Genomic DNA, 24113 nt, shown 5'->3' with positions numbered 1-24113 from the left:
GAACAGCAAAGATGCACATATTCGATAGCTCATCCCTTTCCAGATTAAGAACCACCTGAACTTTCCTAATAGAACATAAGCTTAATGTATTTAAATTTAAGAGAAAGAACAGCAGAAATTTGGCCTTCAACAGTAACAGTGGTTCTCCTAAGTTTTGTCTCCAAAAAAAAGGCATTAAAGTAGATACCCTTAAAAGGACAAAAAGGTGTGTGAGTCTGTTGGAATTATATATAAAAATTAATGGGGTGTAGAGTTTCCAATAGTCTTTTCAGATTTTAACTTTGTTTTTCTCTGGATATATGGGATTACTGACTCAACTTTCTGAAAGGTTCTCACCATGTCCTCTAACAAGTCATTATCTCAAATTTACTTAGTTCTACAAGAAACCTGTAATAATTGTGATACAGCAACTCTGAGAAAAAGGAATAATATTATCAGTGTGTCAAAATTCTTATTCTTAAAATTAAGTGATCATATCAGAAGAGGTAGGGTGGTCAAAACTCACATGGTCATAATGAGTTGCAGGCAAATCTGAATTCACTTTGGCTTTCCTGTCAACGTAACAGCCCATTTGACACCCACAAGTCTTCTCTTTTCCCTGGTAACATACACATTCTTCAGGTGTAATCTAGTCTTTCTGTTTTTACATAATCAAAGAATAGGTTTTAAATTCACAGTGGACCCCAAAAATCAGTGTGCTGCTTAGAAAAAGAGAAAATTTCCTTAGTATCAATACATGCTGTTTATATTGTCAACTTTTTCTTTTTCCTACATAGTACCAACGAATGACCCCAAAACTTAAGGGCTGAAAAAATTAGTACTATTATGGCTCATAGTTCTACAGGTTAGCAGGGCTCAGCTGGGTGGTTCTCCCTCAGGAGCCCCCGTGCAGTCACAGTCAGATGTTTACTAGGGCTAGAGGCGTCTAGAGGCTTGACTGACGTGGAAGTTTAAGACTGCTTCTTCAATTACATGAACAGCTGGAGAACTTTCAACCTTCTGTGTAAGATTCAGTTATAAGTGTGTACTTGTCCCAGCTGAGTTATCTGCAAGTCCCTCTGAAGGACATCTATCTATTGTATAATGATCTTATCTCATAATAGTTAGAGGAATGTCAGTTACATCACCATTTCTCTACATCTGTTAACTGTCAAAATATTTCATTCATTCATTTATGTTTTATTAGTTTGTTCTTAATATTCCAGTCTAATTAAATGCTTTCTAGATGCTAGTCTACATCACGGAATGAGAAAACACATGGTCTGGCCTTCACAAAGTTTACATTCAAGTTGGAGTAGGCAGATAACAAACAGACTAATGAGATGAATAATATAATTCGAGATTCTGGCTGTAGTTATGATGGAAATAAAAAAGAGAACTTGGATCACAACAAGGGAAGTATGTTATTGAATTTATACCTTGAGTTCTTTACAATTTTGCTATTACTGAACTTTCACTCAACAAACACAGAAATTTCACTTTGAAATTTATGTTTATAAGTATCAGGCAATAAACTCCAGCCTTAGAAAAACAAGTTAGAGGAAAACTGAGATTCCAGACCTATTGTCATTTAAAATAAAAAAAACAAAAAAATATTTTCACATTTCAAGTAAAAATTTAAAACCAAAACATTTTCTAAGACCAAAAAAAAAAAAAAGAAAACCATATCAATAAAGAGTGTGATACATGCTATTACTGTGACATATCCACAGAAAAATAAATCTACTTATGCTAGAGAGCAAAAACAATCTCACCTCTGACAATCAGCCTAATCAATTCAGATAGCCACTAAAAAGCCTGCTTTCACATGGTTCCTTCTAGACTGAGTAAAAATAATTGTCTGAATCTACCTGACATCTTTGCTTTCATTGTCCACTTGAAGATGTAAGCTAGTATAAAAATCTATAAAGTGGCTTGGAAGGAAAATGAAACATTTTGCTTGCATGCACAGGCCAGTAATATGTCTAGTGCTTCTTCTACTGCAAGCAAGTAGTAGATGCTTCCAAAAAGATGAAGGATTCCATAATACATTTGATTAGCTACTCAGTAACGGACCCTACAGAGAAGGCTGCCTCTTCCACCTGGTAAGATTCTCTCCAGAGCATGAAGTATAATGAGCAAGAAAACGAAGTCATTTGTATCCTACACTAGGAGGTGTAATTGCAAACGTTTTTCTTATTAATAAAAAATGTTGAATCCTTTAAAGAATCTAACCAAGCAACATGGTTTAGTAACATCCTACAGAATTCCTTCTGTTAAAGAAAAATAATAATTCCAGCAAAGTAGCTATCCGAACCTAGAGGCACAACTTCATTTGTAGGGCATGGACACTGCACATTTTCTACAGTAACTCTTACAAGGGCATATTCAGGGTAAACTGGGACACTGCTCTTGTAACCCAAGACACAATTCCTTTCTGTTCAGTAATGAAAGGAATAATGTTAACACAAGTAAATTCAACAACAATGTTGCAGCTTTTCCACAGACACATTCAGCAGGACTACATACATATTTTAGAACACAGTTTTCCAAGCATCTGCGGTCCTTCCTGTAAAATAAGCAAGCTCTTCATGGGTAACTAATATAAACACTTCAAAGACAATCAAGGTCCAAAACATTCCCACGTCTGACAGTGGTATGTTTTCTCCTTTGATTTAGGATAGGGATTTCCAAAGTGGAAAAAGTGGAGAAAGATGTTGAAAGACGTTGAATTAGAGCTGCAGAGATCCAAACAGCTGCTCACCCACCAGGGAGGAAAACCTACCTCTTTCCATTACATTTTGCAACACCTTATGTTCAGTAAAGGGGAAGAAAGAGTACAGTGAACAATAAAGGGACAGATCACTATATCCTAACGACTGTAATGAAAACAAACAAAAAAATAAAGCTTCCTTTAAAAAGACAGGCTTCATCTATAGATCCTAAAGCTATTTTCTAGTGAGGAAGAGTCTGTGTTAGTTTGGAATGTTTCCAGCTAAAGAAAAAGCAAGCCCAATGAATCATAGTCAGTAAAGTTACTTAATTATCACTCAAGAAATCAGGAAGCAGGGATCCCAAGTTTGGTGCAGTAGCTTAATGACATCATTAAGGAACCAGATTCTTTGTACTTGCCCAGCCACCATCCTTAGCTGACCTCTGCCCCCTGAAAGTGCCTCTTGGTTGCAAGATAACTGCCACAGCTCTTTTATTACATCCCTCACCAGAATCCTAAGTAGGAAGGAAGGAAGAAATCACAACAGCCTTTTCCTCACAAGAGAAGACCCTCAGTATCAGATCCATCAGTAGATGTTTACTTATACTGACAACTTACTCATTGTTTATCTGAAATTCAGACTGAACTGAGTGTTCTGTATTTTTATTTACTAAGTCTGGCAACCCTTAGTACCACCAGCCTAACAAAAGGTAACTTTGTAGAAACATAATAATTTGTCTCCTAGATGAACCAGTTTACCTATGCTTCTTAGGGAAGAATTAGAATTGCTATAGCAGAAATGCAAAGAGAAGGAATTATGCAATGTTTCCTTTTCTTCATGTTTACAACAGGCTCTGAAGAATCTAATCCTGGCCCCGATGAAATAATGGAAACCAGCTAAATCTCAATCTCTTCCCAAAACACATATAGATCAAATAGGAGAAAATATTACAATATTGATAACATACATCTGCATTGTAACTAGGGGAAAAAGAATATAATAAACCTAAAATTACATATAAATAGGAGGAAACACTTGAATGAACCAGCTCTGGAGATGACGCCACAGAAAAAGGTCAGGTGGAGACTGAGCAGGAAAGTAAAGCGGGAGCAGAATCCAGTTGGGGCAGAACACAGATTAAGTAGCCACATAGTGCAAAGGAATAGAGATGGAAGTCTTGGAAGGCACCATTTCTGCAGGAGGGAGACAACTTGGAAGGAGCACTACTTGAAGAACTGATGGAGAAGGAGATAAGACAGAGATAAAAAGTGGAAATAAAGAAAAAAAAAAAAGAAAGAGAACCACAGATCAGAAGACAAACTATCCTTCAACTCCCTCCAGAAACACTGGTTGAAACAAATGAACTTCACTGCACCAAAACACTAGTGCATTGCTGAACTGTGGGACTTTGTTAACAAACCATCCAAACGCCCCACTGCCTTCTATATACAACTGCTAGTAACAGTCTAAGAAAATTCAAAGTGAACGAAAACCTGTAGACAAATATCCATCCACTGTTTCTACAAGAACAAAATACAAGGTGAATCAAAATATTCCAGTGTTAAGAGATTCTACTCAAAAATCTGCAACAGAACAAAACCGTAACACAACATCTGAACTGAAATGAAGGACACTAAAATAGAAATCTGCAGACATGAAAATATAGCTCAAATTAAAAGTTCAAAAATATACATGGACAGAAAAAAACAAAGATGTGAAACTAGAGTTGACTAAATCGTGGAAATAAATCAAAGACCAAATTATATTAGAAATAAAAACTAAGTTATAAAACGTCCGAGAGAGCACCGATTCAACCGATAATACAATCAGGAGCATTGAGGAAAACATAAATACATGGAAAGAACAAAAATAAAGCAGGGGTCAAACGGATCCAAGAGCAAGTAACTGAAAGAAAACAGGCAAAGAGATCCAATATACTTATAACCATGTCTAATTTTTAACAGTACACTTTAAAGAAAAAAGTTCCTTGGGCCTCTAGACAAAAAAAAAAAAAATCACTTGCAAGGAAAGATAAATCAACCAAGGCACCCTTCAAGCATCAATGCTATACGAAACGTAAACAATTAAAAACTCAGGGAATACTACACTTGCAAGCCCCTTCTAGGCAGTCTACAGAGGGTGTGCCTCACTCATCCAACCAAGATATGACTTGCAAAAGAATTGACAATGCACGTGAAATAAAGTTAATTGTAAATTTCAGAATAAAAGCAAAGGTGGGAACAAGGATGGAGAAGAGTAAGTATATGCTGTGTGTTCTGACAAAGTAGGAATAATGAACTTAAAATGGGAGGGAAATAGAAATGGGAAGATAGAATAAGTTAATAATCAGGTAGGTAAGGGTTAAAGGATATGGTTTAAAGTTGATAAGCCAAATACAGAAGCCTAAGCGAGAAAAAAGGGAATTGAGAGGATTTAAAAGTTATTCATAATAATCACTAAAATAATAATATAAACTTTCTCCAAAGCTACAAGAAATTACTTTAAAAGAGCAAAAACAGACCACATAATGAAATACAGTAAAACACACACATACACAAATCATATATATATATATATACACACACACACATATATATATCAGAATATGACAATAATATGACAGAGTTGAGAATTTTTGGCCATATCTGTAAATGTAAACAAGAAGTCTCCACTAAAAGAAAAATGCATTAAAATTGGCTCACAAGGCAGAATCTAACTTCTAATATAGAGTAATTCAAATGTCCCAGAATAAAGGGTGAAGGTACCGCAAATGACACTAAAGCAGGCATCGTGAATCTGACAGCAGATAAAACACACAGAAATACCATTTCTCATCTAGGAAACTAGCCAAAATGCAGCAATGGACAATATGGCAAAGGTGAGGGAGCGGGTCCTCTCAAACGTGGTTGATGAGAATGTGAGCTGTCCTAGCCCCTGCTGAGGGGGATTAGGCAAGATGAAGTATTAAAACTACATTTGCTTCTACCTTTTGACTGAGCAATCCCACAGTTAGGAATTTACTCTGAAAATATACCTCCAACTATGCATACAAATATATGCACAAAGTTATTTGGTATGGAGTTATCTGTAAAAACAAAATATTGACAACAACGTAACTGTGCATTCAATAAATTACAGTAACTCTCCCATAACACAGCTGTAAAAGGAGAATAAGGATCTCCATGAACTAATAGAGTTATTTCCAGGGTATATTAAGTGATAAAAGCAAAAAGGAAAAAAATTGCCTTTATAGTATTCTATGTATCTCATTTTGATATATATGTATGTTTTACATACTCCAAAATAAAATTAAGTAAACACGATTAAGCATATAAAGATGGGCGAAGGAGCTCTCAAACTGAACAGAACAGACACAAATTAATCTAACTGTGTATCAAATCAATGATACAATCTTAGAGGGGAAAAGCATTTATTCAAGCAACTTTTGATTCAAGTCGTCGAACTGCATTGCCTCAGTGGGATATGTTTTAAGAACAAAAAGAAATTGTGAATTTTACAAAAGTAGGTCTGTAGTTGGTGGCGATATTGGTGTAGTCATCCAACACTGTTTTGTGTGTACAGCAGTACCTTTGTTGACACTGATGACAACCATGATTCTCACTTTGCAGAGGAGGGGACAGAAATAGGAAATGGATTAAGAACAAGAACCTGTTGCTATAGGACTGGAATTGAAGGGGACATGGTGAATTCTAGATAGGTATTGCTTGGCTCTGTCCACTGAGAAAGGGCCTACAACCAAGGACACCCTTACTACCAGAATCCTGACGTTTAAATATCAGTCCTCAATAAAAAAAAAAAAATCATCCGTTTGGAGAAATGGCTATTTCTAGATCTGAAGAGAAAAGACAAAATTTTGTTGTTTGGTAAAGGAGAAGCTACGCACTAAAAAAACTAGTTGGTCTTCTGAGAAGGACACAGCAGTCAATGTAAAAAGCTGCCCACTCACCAAACTTGGCACAAGAACCAGAAATACATATATATAATGCCAATAATGAATCATTACATTTGAAAAGGATCCATGTGATCACAATGATATTAAAAAGCAAGAGGATGAAGAAGGAATTACAGAATTAGAAAATCATCACTTTGTTTTTTTCTATATAAACATTTTTTGAGTTATAGTCATTTTACAATGTTGTGTCAAATTCCAGTATAGAGCACAATTTTTCAGTTATACATGAACATACATACATTCATTGTCCCATTTTCTTTCGCTGAGCCACCACAAGATCCTGTGTATATTTCCCTGTGCTACACAGTACAATCTTGTTTATCTACTCTACATTTTGAAATCCCAGTCCCTTCCCACCCTCTGTCCTCCTGGCAACCACAAGTTTGTACTCTATGTCTATGAGTGAAAATCATCACTTTGTAACCATGAATCTAATGATTAATTTAGGCAGGAATCATCAACAGATGATCTTGCGGAAAAGACAACAGGAAACCAGATCTTCCCAGACTCAGACTATTATTCCCTCAAAATCTTATTAATTAGAAAGATAACATGTCTCTTTACAATGGAGAAATCTAGCAGATACCTCAACCAACCAAGTAAATAAATTTAATACCACCAAAAATGGGACTTCCAATATTCTACCTTCTAATAAGAAGCACTGCAAAGGGTACAATATCATCTGGGTAGTTTTTGCACCAAAAATGTTTAATCTCTCCAAAGTCCTGAAAAACCATCAAACAGACCCAAAGTGTGAGTTATTCTACAAACTACCAGCCTGGGCTCATCAACATCATCAACATGAAAGGCCACTCCCCAGCGCTTCCCACCCCCAGGAGGGCAACTCTTCCAAATTAAAGGAGATAAAAGAGACGGAACAAATAATGTCAATGTGCGATTTTGGGTTCTGGATCAAAAGGCACAGATCTATTAAAAATATTTTTGTCATTACTGGGGAAATTTGAGTATAGATAATAAATTGGGTAAGATCACTATTAATTTTCTTAGAAGTGAGAATGGTACAATGGTTACACAGGAAAGTACAGTCTTAGGAGAGCCATCCTGAAATATTTCGGGGTGTATCTTCACAATGTCTGTAACTTACTTTCAAAATTCAGGGAGAAATAGTGTGTGTGAGTAAAGAGGGAGAGAATACTAATCTGGGATTAAGCTGAGGTGAATGGAATGGACATGTTGTATTATTCTTTCAATGTGTCTATAAATTTCAGCTTTCTCTAAACACTGGGGTAAAAACATTACAGGCACAATTTTTTAAAAAAATCAAAAGTTAGTCACAAACCATAGAGTTGATCCCTAAAAGTACTAACTACTATATATACAATAGATAAACAGGCCCTACTGTGTAACACAGGGAACTACATTTATTATCTTATAATAGCCTATAATGAAATGATATGAGGAGGGGAAAAAAATCAAAATGTTAGGCCCTAAAGAGCACAGAGGATAGAGCTCATGCCATAATGACGGACTTCAAGATGGTACAGGAAGAGACTGTTGCCATCCAGCTGCACCAGGAGCCAAGTGGAAGCCAAGCCAAGGCCTGCAGACCACCCACTGCTGTGTCCACGGGGCAAACCGGCTGTCTCTTCTTTAAGGTTGTCTGGTGAGGGCTTTTCAAAGGCTGCCTGGCTGCCTTCACTCACTGCCCACGGAACCTGCATGACAGGGATGCTCACTCTGCCCCAAGATTTCCGTTGAAGTGGGGTGACCCCCTTTCCTGAGTTTAGCGTTGCTCTGTGGACTCTAGCTGCCTCTTACTCACTGCTTACACTCCCTTCAAATCACTTTTTCCCAGAGGTATTGGCAGATGAGGCTCAGTGGTCAGAAAACAACAACAGAATCAGGAAGGAAGTGAGGAGGGATGGAAAAGAACACCTTCTTTTCCACCCACTTTCTTGGGGACCCCTAAGAATTTTTCTCAGAATACCAAAGCAAAGGCTCTTGTTTCTTCCATTAGATTTTGACTAGGAACTACTGATGGTTATCTTGCAACCATGAACAGAAAGCTTATTTGAGAATGAAACCAACTGTTGGAGAGATCAGAGCTACTCTGGGTGAAAGAAAGAACTGGTCTCTTGGAGATCTGCTGTACCTCCTGGGTCACGTGAGGTACTCCCACCTGGAGGTACATGAACCAACAAATTCCCTCCCTTCTCCCACTATTTTTCCTCCCCCTACTTCTGGGCTGAATTTTCTAATCACTTAACAATTCAAATCACCTCAATGGAAATTCACAACAGTTCATAAAACACATATTCTCTTGGACAAATAAATTAGAGAAACAGCTATTTGTTTACATTGACATGCCCCCCTCATCAATTCACAAAGCATATCAGGATAATAAAGGCTCTGAGAAGTCCTGCTATAAGGAAATCTTTTTAAGTTTGTTCAAACCAGCATGTCCCAACCCAGATGACTCTGGAGATGCCAATGAGCCATCCTTGGAGGCAGTGTTCCATGGGAAACAATTTTTGTCATAATTGTGTGGAAATCATTCATTTGCCTGCAACGAAATTCTGTGATATGCTTCATTCAATTTCAGCATCACTTTGATTTCCATGTGAGGAACTTTGAGGTCCAGGTAATCAAGCCAAAGATGATAATTTAACATCAAAATGCTCACCTACGCTGTTAGGTGTAACACAGAAAGTTAGCTATTTCTCAGCTCACCTATGACCTGGTTAGTGAGCCAAGTATATAACTATTTCATACATGTATCCCCCAGTGGACTTAATTATGCCTGATACACAGGAGAAGCTCAACACATATTGCTGAACAAATAAAATCATGACCAGTTTACTTATTTCTGTGGGAATTACATTTCCTGTTGCTTTCCTTCACTTCCCCTCCTGTTACACATTGAATTAATACTTTTATTGAGCAGTCTGTGCTAACTCCTAGTTCTTACGTCCTGGGAGGATAGAACTAATTCAATGTTCATTAGTGTGTACAACTAGTTTAAATGATTTGTTCACTGCACATTCCTTCTACCTGTCCTGAGGGAATCAGGTTTGATCATTATGGATCTCTTTAATCTTTCATTTTCCTGGACTAACTTCCACAATTAGAAATGTTTCTAGTCCTGCTGTATTCTCTTTCAAACCAATAAAGAATGGCAAGTTTAACCCATTCTTTTCTAAAGCAGGCGTATGAGGGGAAATAATTACACGACTGTGCATAGACCTAGCGGAGTTAATTGCATCCCTTCAAAGTAGAATATTAATTTCCAGGCATCAGGTTGCTTGAGAAGATGGTTCTGCTCCACCTCCATCTAGTACCTGTACAAGCTGAAGCAACGCAGGTCTTTGTAATGTTTTCTGTCCTTCCAATGACAGCACGGAACATGAAATAAGCTAAAACGTAAAATGACGATGGTGGGATAGACTTAAAATTATGTGATATGGAATACACAGATTTTACTTTTAAGGAACTGAGAATGGTTAATCATGAGAAGATTCTGATAGTCACTTAAAACTTCTGTAGAAAGAGAAATATTCTGAAGTAATTTCAAACAAGTAATGTGACCATGTGAATATGTACAATTTTAATTATTTGCAGTCACCATGGTGCTTGGCATAATCTGGGATACTATTACATATAGTATAGGTTACAACCAATGAGGAATTCTATTGGTATTGCTGAGAACAGGATTTTCAGTATGGGAAAAGATGCAGATGTAAGACTGATGAGGGTAAATAAACTCTGCAGAATTTATTTTAAATTGGAAATATGTGTATAAACTCATGGTATATTTTATGTATAAAAATATATATGTTTCCAACTCTGTTCAATCAAAAAGCCTAAAGAATAACCCAATAATAATGAGAATCTCTGTGCTCACATTGTGGTCTCAAAACATCAGTTTCAAAAGAAAAAGGCAACTGGGGGTCTTTGGTGAAGTGGTTGATTCCATGTTTGGAACAGGAAATATACAAGATGCGTATGGCATAGCTTGTCAAGTCAGAAAAAAAGAATACTGAAGTCATACCAAAGGACCTAAGATGTAAACTAAATGGGTTCCCACTGACCAAAGACGGGGCAATGTAGGCAAGAATAAGATTTATAACTTCACTGAAATAAAAATACATCAAATATATTCAAATCCATGAATCTGTAGTGAAGCCAGGAGAAAACCCCTCATTGGTGGCTTTTGGTGAATGTTAGGGAAGTAACTCCTAATAAATGACCCCTTTCCTGTAGAAGCTATACCTCGATTTTCTTTTTACTAAAGTATTTCTGCCAATAAATGAAGAAGGAATCCCAGAAAGAGAAGATTACTGTTTTGCAAATCCCAATGAATAACTGAAGGATCTACACGATGGTAGCTGCTAATATCAGAGTGACAAGCAAACATGGTGTAGCTCCCGATGGAAAAACACTCCAACTAGACAGTAAGTAGTCTCACACTCACCAAAATAAAAACTGAACTTAAATCTGATCAAGCCTTTAGCTTTCATTACTGATCAAATTATTGATGACACTGGGAACAGAAAGTGCTAAATGACCCTATGAGAAAGCAGCCAGCAAAATCTCGACCACAAGAAGCTCTAAATAACCTAGATTCTTCAACCAAACATTTTCAAAGCAAAAAATAAAGATCTACAGAATAAAAGAGATTGAAGAGATAGACCAGGCAATCAATATATGACTTATTTGGATCTTGACTCAAATTACAAAGAAAAGATCGAGTCAATAGGGAATATTTGAAAATTTAATGGATATTGAATACTATCAAGAAACTATCATTAACTTTTTACATGTAATAACTATATTATGGCTGTCTTGTTAAAAAAAAAGGTTATCTTATAATAGAGTTACATACCATAATATTTAGAGATGAAAATGAAGTGTGTAAGTTGTCTTAAGATAATCAGAGTTAGGAGACACTAAGTGAATGAATATTGGCCTTGAGTTGGTAACTAATTAAGTCCATGATGGGGACATGGGTATTCAGATTATTCTCTCTACTTTTGTTTCAAATCTTCCAAAAGTTTCTATAATGTTTGCAGTGAAAGTTGGTGAAATAGGGATCAGGTGAGATCCTCCACCTGGAATCTAGACCACCAGGAGTGTATGGAGTGATAATGGCACAAGTTTCTGCTACACTACAAGGAAGTGTTTTTGAACTGAACTGTTCGTTACGGAAAAAAAGGGCTGTCTGGGTAGAGAATACTTCTGGTGACTGACCGTACAAGGTGGGTACTGAGCATGAGCTGAGGGCTTGCATTAAGTTATTTTTCAGGCCCATGCCCATCTGGTGGTCTCTGAGGGTTTTTCCCCCCAATATCTTCTTCTTGAAGACAACCTGATTCAAAGTACTGATTGCAAAAACAGGCACAACGTTTGTTTCTGGGTGCGAGTATACTGTGCACGGATGTGAAGCAGGAGGGCTAGGGCTACAGAGCACAGGCAGGAAAACAAAACAAGAACAGGCAAGGAAACATCTCAGCAGAACAGAATGATCCAAAAGAAACCATGTACACTGGTGTGTTTAACCTGCTACTGCTGAGAATCTCCCTGAATTTCCTTCAGTTCACTGAAACATAAGGATGGTTTCTCTATCACTAGGTAAAAAACCTAAACATCAAGTTTTTAAGACACTAATTTAACAAAGCTTCAGGAAGCCACACAAAGAGATCATTAGGAGAAGACAGTCCTACGCTGCCTGCGCATAATTTTCTTTGCCTTGCTTCAGACATGCTAATTTAGTATGTCTGGATCAGAACTTCCATCCTGGTAGGCTTTTGACATGGGACAAAATTCCCTTCATCAGAAAACTAAACTAGAAAAGAAAGCCCCCTAAAGCTACATTTCTTCAAGTCTTTCAGATTATTCTGTAAATGTACCAAATATTTGAATAGACACCACCCAAACTGACAAGTTTTTTTTTTTCTCAGCACAAAGGAAGAAATTGGGTTTCTTATCAGATCCTTCTCCTTTTAATCAAGGAAAGAATAATCAGTGAATGCATTTTTTACTCTGTCCACCATTAAGAATAGCACCTCTGCATTATGAACCTAATTTGATTCTGACCTATGCAATTAAGTAATCAAGTCCTATTTCTGGAATTCATAGTTTTATTCTACTTGTCTCAGTATGATTGGACTTCATCTGGTGTGGAGCAGCTCCCAGTGCCTGCACTATTTGCACACTGGATTATCTTTCCTTAGCCTAGAATCCCATGCCCAAGGCTGAGATATTCTACCAAGGATTTGTTTTTTTTTTTTAATTTGAAAAACTGGAGAAATCACAGGGAAGTGCATGTGCATTCTATTTGAAGATGATTAGTACTTTCTCCTCCCCAGGGAATTTAGGCATTTTTCTTCTTTCCAATTCTCCTCATCACTGGATTGTTAAGAACTATTTCTTTTATTCCATTAATTTCCTGGCCAAGCTCAATGCCAACCAGTATTAAGGAAAAACAGCATTCCAGATGCCTCTGACTCAGATAATTTTAGAATGTGAATTCTCAACACAGGACATTTGAAGGCACCATCACCTTTTAAGAATAGTCAAGCTCAGTGCTGTGAATTTGGAAAATGATGATGTCTAAGGGACCGACTCTCTCCTCATTTTATATCTACAAACAGTTATTGAGCACTTACTAAGAGAACCTTTGCAGAAAATGGGTTAAAATCAGCCCCAAATGTGCCCTGATCACTAGAATTAACCCCAATACTGGGTGAAAAGTAAGTGAGAAATGAGGAATTCAGGGGAACTGTTTGATAAAAAAAAAACCTGAATCAACTCGTTAAGAAGACAACCGCAGATAAAGTAAGCTCAGGAGCCAAGACTATCTGCTGACAAAAATGAATCACTAGTTAAAGAAAAATCTTACTAAAACCTTGATAAAAACAACTTTGTTTCTGTTAACAGACCCTTCATCATGTTAGCGTCAGACCCAAAGTGACTCTTCGAGAGTAATGCTGAGAAGATGGGCTATCAGGATGGAGTAAGTTATACTGTGCTCAAGGAAATTTACAAAGGTTATAATAATTTGCACCAGGCAGTGATGAATATTATCATTATCTGAACCGATTTTTGGCTGGCCTCCTCTGTAAACACTTTGACTAGTCAGTTACAGGTTAACATAATACCCCTAATAGACTGAGTTCCACCACAGCCATCATACGGGATAATGAAATCACGGTCAACGTGAGTTAATCAGCAAGTTTCAACGAGGATTCTGCTATTGGTACTCTCAGTGGACTATCAATAACTGACTAGGCAAACTGACTATAATCACCCAAAACTCTGCCCATTAAATGCTCCACTCACTCTTCACTAAAGAAAGCACTGTTTACTATTGTATCCTTGTTGTCAAAAACACTGTAAATGCTGGGAAAAAATATATCTCTGCTAAATATGAATGAGTGAATGAATGGATGGATGGATGGATGAATGAATATCTGTCTCACAGGAACTTTCATTCAGTTTGGATATTCCAGGCTTAAAACAAATATGGACAACACTTGGGATTCAAGCTTACTTTTTCTTGGAATTCTCATTTATGAGTATTTTTCTTTGGTGTTAATTTATTCATTCAGTGAACACAAAGATTTAATAAAGGAGGAGCATTATTCCAGCTCAGCCACCATGTGTTTGGCTCCCTCAATACCCTTGGCGGGCATCTAGAAACTTAGATTTGGGGAGGGTTATCACCATGCCTTCATAAGTATGTCTCATGGTGCCTAAACTGGTTATGCAAACAATATGGTTTATGCTCAACATCTTCTGAGAGTGTGGAATTTGGGCACATGGAGGGTACTGGGTACCTAACTGACTAACCCCCTGTAAAAGCCCTGAGCGCTGATTCCCTCACGAGCTCCCTGGTAGGCAGCGTCTCACACATGTTGTCATAGTTCATGCTGGAGTGCAGCCCATGTGACTCCCCAGAGACAAGTCTCTGGGAAGTTTAAGTCTGGTTTCGTCTGGATCTCGCCCCATGTGGCTTTTCTTTTTGCTGAGTTTGCACTGTATCCTTCCACTGAAATAAATCATAGCTGGATGACTACATGCTGAATCATACGACTCCTCTCAGTGGTTCATCACACCTGGGGGTGGTCATGGGGACCCCAAAACAGGGAACATGGTGAGATTGAAATAATGAAACGAAAGCATGATAGACAGCAGTCTAAAACTCACAGGGTAGGGCTGAGCTGGAAATCAAGACAGAGGCTCACTGGTGGTATGTGCCTCCCTAAGGCTCAACATCCAGTTCAACTTGCCAAGTGGAACTAGAGGAGGCTCAAGCAGGAACGAACTCAAGAAAGGATCTAGTCCAGATTCCTCATGTTTTCAGGTGAATTAAGGTGAAGAGAGCTAAAATGCCCTTCCATAGGACACAGAGCTAGTTTAAAGCAAACACCACTCCACCAAAAAACCCACATCTCAACCCCCAGGAGTTCCTACTTGTAAATCACTTGCTGCCTGGCTGGGGTCCGTCCTCTCTCAGAAGACCTGCTTGCGTCAAGATGTGCCGCATGGTTGCAGATTTACACCATGTTGCATTTTCAATTAAAACAACTAAATGGGGTGCTGTAAAGGGATGACTTCCAAGCTGCCAGGACAATAACGCCACCAACTCCACCAGATTTTATTAGAGTCAAATGACAGTAGAAGTCATTAGGAAAATGTGTGCCAACCACAGACACAGCAATGCCTCACTCTCTTGGAGAACTGAATACCATCCAGTTGGCTGCGGAAGAACCATGTGGCTTAAAATCATTTTTCACAATTACTATCCTCGCTAGTTCATAGTTCTTGGCAGATAGGCCCCACACGCATAGCCGAACTCAGCTAATTTTCACTCTGTTGATCAACCAAGACGACTTTTTTTTTTCCCCTCAGAAAAACCACCCAGAGAGCTTTCAGGAGATCTGAGGTAGTGCATCCAAAATTGAGCCCATTTGTGAAAGCCTGGCTTTAAAAAATGCGTACTAAACAGGCCACCCAATATTCATCACAAAAAGTTCTACTGTGCTAAGATGATGTGTTAAGAATACCCATTGAGGGGAGGGTACAGCTCAGTGGTAGAGTGCGTGCTTAGCATGCACCAGGTCCTGGGTTCAATCCCCAGTATTTCCATTAAAAAATAAAGAAAGAAAAATAAAGAAAAACCTAATTACCTACCCCCCCTTAAAAAAAAAAAAGAAAAAAAAGGTTAAAAAAACAAACAAACAAGAATGCCTGTCACACTCACTACTACATCTTTGAGAGTCAAAAAGCAAGATTTCACAGGCCGTCTTTACTTTTCTCTTTTGAATTGAGCTTCCCTTTCATAAGACATGGGGTAAAAAAAAATTAAGTTCTTTACTATGGGCTTCTCCAAAATCAGTACTAGCTCCTAACAGTTAGACAAGAAATACTGTACGATGCTCCAACACATTCCTAAGGCAATAAAATATTTACATGACTAAAGGAATGAAAGAGCTGGTCTATTAAACTTACATTTTCCTCCAAGTTTCATTTCCAGGTTGCCTTCTTGCAACTCTTCATCAATAGTCTGAGTACAAATTTCAGGTATGAATGTGTTTCAGGATGACTTCAAAAAACCTAAAATCTACTATAAATTGAATAATCCTTCCCACAAAGAGAAGCATCCTGCCAATAAACAGGAACTCCCCCTTCCCCCACCCCCTTTATTTCAAATTCAGAATTTTCTGTAACTCTGTAGAGGATGAAGGAATACTATTAAGACAGTGCTCTCAAGGGGCTTCGACAATAGAGATAACGTCCTACTACTTAGATCGAAGGTGGGTGGATCAGCATTTATGGTATTCTTTAAAAAATTTTGTATATCTTAAATATTTTACAATAATTAAAAAAAATGAACTCCCTAAACATGCTCCATCAACATTCCTAGACCCTTGAGGGGGCGTCTTAGCCTTGTTGTCCCTAGCATCAAATCAAATTTTCTTTAGTGGGATCAAAGGGGTCCACTATACCACCTGGGTACATTAAAGCCATTTCTATTCCACCAAGTCCCCAAAGACTTGGCCAAATCTCCACAACCTTTCCTATCAGATACCCTTTGTCCGTGAAACATCTTGAAAGACTATATAAGCCAAGGGTATTTCTCAATCAGTGCAAGTAAAGTGAAAATATCTTCTAACAGCAAAGCTGCCAGCTTTCCAAATAGAAAATTTTGTCAGTAAGAAAAGGGCATAGCTCATACAATTTAACAAGAAAAAACAAACAACCCAATCCAAAAATGGGCAGAAGACCTAAACAGGCAATTCTCCAATGAAGACATACAAAGAGGTACACGAAAAAATGCTCAGTATCGCTAATTTTCTGAAAAATGCAAATCAAAACTACAATGAGGTATCACTCACACCAGTCAGAATGGCCATCATTCAAAAGTCCATGACTGATAAATGCTGGAGAGGGTGTGGATAAAAGGGAACCCTCCTACACTGCTGGTGGGAATGTAGTTTGGTGCAGCCATTATGGAAAACAGTACGTAGATTCCTCAAAAGACTAAAAATAGACCCAACATATGCTCCAGCAATCCCACTCCTAGGCATATATCCAGAGGGACACCTGCACCCCAATATTCACAGCAGCACTATTTACAATAGCCAAGACATGGAAACAACTAAATTTCTATCAACAGATGACTAGATAAAGAAGCTGTGGTATATTTATACAATGGAATACTACCCAGCCATAAAAGATAATAGTGACATTTGCAGCAACATGGATGGACCTGGGGAATGTCATTCCAAGTAAGCGAGAAAGAGAAAGAAAAATACCAGATATTATCTGTATGAGGAATCTAAAAAAAAAAAAGGCAAACGAACTTATTTACAAAACAGAAACAGACACACAGACATAGAAAACACACCTACAGTTACCAGTAGGGGAAGAGGGTAGGAAGGGATAAATTGGGAGTTCAAGATTTGCAGATACTACTATATAAAAAATAAATAAGTTTATACTGTATAGCACAGGGAACTATATTCAATGTCTTATAGTAGCTTACGGTGAAAGAATGTGAAAACAAGTATGTTTATGTTCCTATATGACTGAAGTATTGTGCTGTACACCAGAAACTGACACAATATTGTAAACTGACTATTCTTCAATAAAAATTTTTTAAAAAACTAAAAAAAAAGAAAAAGAAAAGGGTGTAAGATCTAGAAAAACAAGTTAAATTGACCAAGTACATTTTAAAACATCCCATAAGTTTAAAAGCCCGCCCTTCTCCCAACTGATAATGGGAATGCAGAGGACAGCTGTGCTTACAGAAACCTCCTGTCTGAAACATGGTAGAGCACCAGGATTTCAAAGCGGTCCTGAGACCCTAGCATCAGCATCAACTGGTGACTGGTTAGAAATGCAAATTCTCACATCTCTGCTGGGGGGCGTGGGGGAGGGCAGCAATCCTTCCTGGTGATTCTGATGCCTGCTGGTTCGAGAACCAGGCACAGAGAAGTTGGAAATAATTGGGTCTGAATACCAGGATCTGTCCCTGGTAAACAGTGTGCCTTTGGACATGTTACTATTCTATGCTTTCATTTCTTCATTGTAAAATGAAGATGATAAAAGTTCCCAACTCACTGGAACACTGTCAAAATTTTACGTGTATTATTTTATTGCCAAAGTGTTTGACACATAATAAATGTGAGCAATTATTTTGTCTCCTATGAAGATCATCAAATACCCAGTTTACTTATCTACTTATTTGATTAGCATTTACTGAGCATTTACCAGAGGCGGGCAGCGAGCAACTCAGGACTCCTGGCTGCAACACTTAGTGGTCTTGACTGCACACAAGAATCACCAGGGAGTTCTGATGAAATTCCACTGCCTGAGCCCTGCTCTATACCCAAAATAAGACTCTCTGATGGTGGGACCCAAGCCTGGATAGGCTTTTAAAACTACTCAGGATGTTTAATGGAAGAAGCAAACCTGCAATCAAAAATTATAGCCCCAAACAATCTGACGGTTGCCGGCGAAAGTGGGTAGGAAGGGATAAATGGGGGAGTTTGAGATTTGCAAATGTTAGCCTCTATATAGAAAAATAGATTTAAAAAATTTCTTCTGTATAGCACAGGGAACTATATTCAATATCTTGTAATAACCTTTAATGAAAAAGAATATGAAAACAAATTTATATATATATCTGCATGACTGGGACATTGTGCTGTAGCCCAGAGACTGACACACTGTCAGTGACTATACTTCAATTAAAAAAAAAAATTATAGCCCAAAGTCCAAGGAGCAGTAGCTGGATGTGTTCATGTGATCCCAGAAGAACTTTCAGGGAGGAGCCGCTTCCCCAGCAAACTATCATTGGCACCTGGATACTCCTCTCCTGCTTTGCTGATCTTAGAAGCACGAATCACATTTTCTTAAATCCTCAGTATTGCCACCACGCTGGACAAAGAGTAGATGCTGAAGTTGGTCGATGGAACGGGAAGTAAGCTCCGTTTCTAGGACTGGGCCCTCCCCACTCCTGGGCACCAGAGTGCAGTGTTTCAGGACAGGGGAGTAATTAGACAGCCATCATCTCCATAACAAACTCTTGCAAATGCACCTTTCCCTGAACACACTGCCCAAGCCTCAAGGCTGGATGTAAGGGTTTCACATACTGGTTTCCAAGGGGAGGAGCGACAGGGGCAAAGCTTTTAAATTAATTAAAAGAGACACTCAGGCACACTTCATGCCATTCTTTAATCTCCATTCTCCTGTGATAAATATAGAATGACAGGACCAGGCCTAGGCTAACGAGCTGAAGGCAGGACCCTACAGGGGCTCGCCAAGCAGCCCTCAAAAACACTGCAGCAGAGCCCAGGGCTGAGAAAAAGGAAGAAGGAAACCAACATCTTGCCTCAACTCTGTCCCTGACGTGTCACCGGAGTGCACCAAACGATGTGCCCACTGGACATGTGATCACATCCTTCTTCAACACAGAGCAATGAAAATAACAGATGCAAAAGAAACCCACGTGCATTGTAATTTAAAAGAGAATAAGAATGATTATAATGGATTGAGAATTTTCTAGAGTTAGGCCCCGTGCTAAAGGCTGTCCATGCAGTATTGCATTTAATTATGGTAACCAGCTGCCCGACCATCCTCGCCTCCTAGTCTACACACCCCTCGCAGTGCATACATGTGACCAACAAAAAAATTACAGAAGTAATCGAGAATTCTGAAGTTAGATCATAAAAGACATCACTGCGTGCGACACGACCTCTTAAATCACTTGTCCTGAGGGAAGCCAGAGCCACGTTAAGTGGACAGTCAGGCAGCCCCCTGGTGAGGCCCACGTGGAGAGGAACCAGCCAGGTGACGAGGCCACCTGGGAAGTGGATCTTCCAGCTCCAGTCACACCTTTGAGACTTCCAGCAGAAGCCCCAGACATCACAGAACAGAGAAGTCATCACGACTGGGCCCTGTCTGAATGCCTGACCCGTGGAACCCATGAGGTCATTGCTTTAGGAACTAATTCCGGGCTGAGGGGGTAGAGCTCAGTGGTAGAAAGCATGCTTAGCATGCACGAGGTCCTGGGTTCAATCCCCGTTACCTCCACTAAAAATGAATACATAAATAAAGTCTTTGGCCCATATAAAACAACAAAAACAAAAACAACAACAACAACAAAGGACTAAGTTCTGTGATTTGCTCGCCAGCAAGAGCTAACTCATACATAAATGCTAGAAACTTGTAGTTGACAAGAGTCTGAGTGGTTCAATTGTGGGCAGAATAAGTGAAATAATGGGGACTTGAATCCATGTTTGTGGATTTTTGAAATTCTGGCTCCTAGTCTATCACTACTCTTGACAGAAAAAAACACATGGTGTGTAACACATTTCCCACCCCTTTTATTAAGGGAAAAGTAATTATTTAATAGGAAGCTCTGAAGCTCTTTGGTTGTCCCCAAGATACTCTGCCCATCCTACATGGTACCCACCATTCTGCCTTGTATTTTAGCCATTTCTCCATGGAAATCTTAGAAGCTCCTGGAGGGCTGGAGTGGTGTCTTCTTTAAGCCAGCACTTGAAAATAGTAGAAGGCTGGGGGTAGGATGCCACGTAACCTCATGGACTCCCATCAGCCTGCCTCTATGGCATCTCTGCTCTGCCACTTTCAGGCAGGGTGATTTTAGGCAAATTACTTAAATATGATGAGCCTCAGATTCCTCACTCTTAACATACCCAGCCAATATCAACACACGCTTTTTGTTCACACTACGTTAGAAAAATATTGGCACATCCCCTGGCCCGTGGTGAGTGCTCAATAAATGTTACCTAGTTGAATTATAATCAAATATGTGCTGAAAAACCTCCAACATTTTACATGGCCAAACAAAAGCTCCTCCCTCAACCTTTCCTCATATCGAAAGAGAATTTCCAAAGAAACATCAGTGAGTCTTGGGAATGAGGCGATCTCACTCCACAGGCACTGAAACTTTGCAGTCACTTTGGCCACGGTCGCTACCACCACCCCGCCTGCCCTGCTGGAGCGACGAGAGGTCAGGGAAGGCTGCTGCAGTGTACTTCCATCGACAGTGGGACCTGCGCAGACCGCCGTTTGTCTCTTTCTTCCAAAAAAGGAATGTTAGGGCAAAAAGGGTCTCACTCCCTCTGGCCTACAACAGGGGTGCAGAGGGATTTTGCTTCCATCCTATCTCCTAATCCCATTATATTCTCATCACCTCGTCCGCACAGCCAAAGCTCCTTAGATCCTGCCAACACTCTCTCTAACACCTTCCCTTTTGGTTCACTTGTTCTTGGCCTTGGAGCTAATAAGCTGTCAAGAGTCTTACTGCCCCCTCAGGTGATTTCTACTCAGATGTCTTGTCTAGAGTCCCACCTGCCTGTGAACTTAGCTTTACAGCTTCCTTTTATCCCTTTACGCATGAAAGAGTTTCCAGTGTAAAATTCTGTTGGAGGTCCAAAATATTTCCACACCTTCCATTTCTGGGTAAGACGAAGGAAAGGGACACTGGGAGAAACACTAGCCACATTCACTTATCTCCAAATAAACACAAATTCCTAGTGTTGCTAGGTGCTAGGTTAGGTCCTCGGGTGCAGGGGTGGAATATAAGTGACCTCTTCTCCACAATGTAGCAGAGGAAATTTTAATATATTAATAACTATGAAACAAAGCGCCAAGGGAGGCAGGGTAGAGGGCGCAGGAGAGCAGAGGAAGGACGAGGGCTGACAGGTGAGGACACGGGAGACGTGGGCCTGCCAGCCTTGGGCGTCAGCCCTGCGGGACGGAGAATCCCGACCCACAGAGGTGGAAAAGGATGAGACCACCCCCAGCAGGAAGAATGAAACACAAGGAGGCAGAAAAGCACGAGGCAGGTCTGTGAAATGTAAGGAACTGGTAGAGAAGCAGGGTCAGGGACCACAAAAAATAGGTCAGGGGGAAATACACCGGAAACAATTAGCAAGAAAGATGTTCAAAACAAGAGAAAAGTGAAGGTCCTTTTGCAGCTTATAGAGCAAATTAGTGACATGGATTTCACGATGAAAAATATTCTAATTACGTTTTCAGCGATCATGAACATAAAACCCTGGGACTAAAGAAGTATCCTTTCAAAGGAAGCGACATCAAGTGAACTGGTACCTCATCCTGGTCATCACGCTGAGTCTCCCTCACCAAAAGTTTTTGCCTGAACCACTGAACCAGCTACAAGTCAAACGCTTTCCAACTGGTTTTTTCCCCCTAGTCTCGTTTTAAAAACTGTGACCAAAACTGAGAAGGCACATTGAGCCAATTAAGGTCAGCAGTCTGTTACCTACCAGCAGAGTCACTTCAGTGATTTCCAAGAGCCAGTATCCTTTAGCCAGACTGGTTTCAGGGTGGAGTAAATGTGTACCAGAGGTGACCACAACTACTGATAGGTCTAAGGGTATCTGACCTTACTGTATTTCTCTATCCTCTGGCCCCAACTTAGACAACTACTACAGAGTAAGACCTCAAACATAAACACCGTGAGTCAGAACTTCCTTCTCTTTCTCCTTAGAACCAAAGAGCTAAGTTCCAAAAAGATCCAGAAAAAATAACAGCGTGTGCCATCAACCAATCGCCAACGGTGGGTCTCGAAACGGGAAAAAGTCCCTGGTCACTGTTTCTGGGTCCTCCCAGTCCCAAAAGACATTCCGGGCACAACACAGCACCAGACGACATGGCCTCAGGCCAGGTGAGCTCACCATATACCACATGCTCGGCCACTTGGGATCGTTGAAGTAAGTAGACTGGGCACGACTGAAGTCATAATCCCTCTTGGTCCGTTTTTTTACCACTTGCTGTTGGATCCACTCCACCTGCCAAGAAGGACATTTGGTGAGTGTTCAAGTTCCATCAGGGGTGACACAACAAAAATGACAATCTGAGACATTTTGTATCCTGAGTCAATTCCATTTAAGTCAGAGGTTTCATTCTGGCAACTAGAGTCTCTTGAGTCCAGGGGCACAGAGATTCCCTACAAACTGAGTTCCATTTGATTTTTAATGCAGGTAGGCTTTTTAGTCTTTTAGCACAGATCATTCATATTTCTCAACAACATGCTAACCCTTTAGCTTTTTTCAGAAAGCAGTTTCCTCATGATTCACAGCAAATTGACTGCGTTTATTTTTAAAGCATCTGTATCTTATACGAAGGGCTAAAGGTCCAGATAATAAATCTTTTGGGCTTTGCAGGTGCTATGATTGCTGTTGCAACTACTCACACTGTCGTGGTAGCACCACAGACAAAACAGACAAACAGGTATGACTGTTCCAATTAAACTTGATACACAAAAACAGGTGGCAGGCTAGACTGGGCCCACAGGCCACAGTGTACACCCAAAACTTCAAATGTTCTGGGATTACACATCAAATTAAAAAATTATCCTGGGGTCAAATGTGCTAAGATCACAAATTTTGTTTAAAACGTGGCTATCCACAACACAGTGCGGAAGAAAAAGCATATTTGTGTAATCAGAAAACCAAAGCCCTAGACCTGTTTCTGGCACAAAATTGGAGAAGTCACTCAATTTCCTGAGCCGTAGGCTCCTTGCCAGCTACAAAACTCAAAGCCTCTACATGTGAGAAAGTCTTAATGTTTAGCTGCAACCTTTGCTTAAACAAAGCAACTGGGAACTTTGAGTTTAATACAGAATTGTAACCTAAATAGTATGAGTATGAAAGGGGGGTATTTTTTTAAAAATAGGTAATCATTATGGCAACATAAAAATCAGTAAGTTTCATTTTGAATGAAACATGCAAATGCAGTACCGGCCTTGGGGGCACTCTACAATTTATTCCTAGATCCTCCTTTGTTTGATTTCTTCTGGTCATAGCTAATTTAGTCATAATACTCTAAAATGTTCTGTTCCACCGTGTATCCCTACTCTCCATAAAGGAATTAAAAGTCAAGGCAGGAGGGAGACTGTGGTCCACTACTGTGATTCCGTATCCACCCAT

General features: G+C 39.4%; 1 protein-coding gene across 2 annotated transcripts in view; it reads right to left on the bottom strand.

Annotated features, from left to right (window-relative positions):
• PCSK5 (proprotein convertase subtilisin/kexin type 5) overlaps nucleotides 1–24113 on the bottom strand; it is a 413215-nt gene that overhangs the window by 307307 nt on the left and 81795 nt on the right. For both annotated transcript variants that reach the window (XM_072959607.1, XM_031677228.2), the window contains exon 3: nucleotides 22860–22973. In XM_072959607.1, the coding sequence (XP_072815708.1) occupies nucleotides 22860–22973 (114 nt within the window). The remainder of the gene's footprint in view (nucleotides 1–22859; nucleotides 22974–24113) is intronic.

Source organism: Vicugna pacos, chromosome 4 (assembly GCF_048564905.1).
Source record: "Vicugna pacos chromosome 4, VicPac4, whole genome shotgun sequence".
NCBI lineage: Eukaryota > Metazoa > Chordata > Mammalia > Artiodactyla > Camelidae > Vicugna > Vicugna pacos.
The sequence above is the reverse complement of the archived record's forward strand: the minus strand, read 5'-3'. Positions and strand labels throughout refer to the sequence as shown.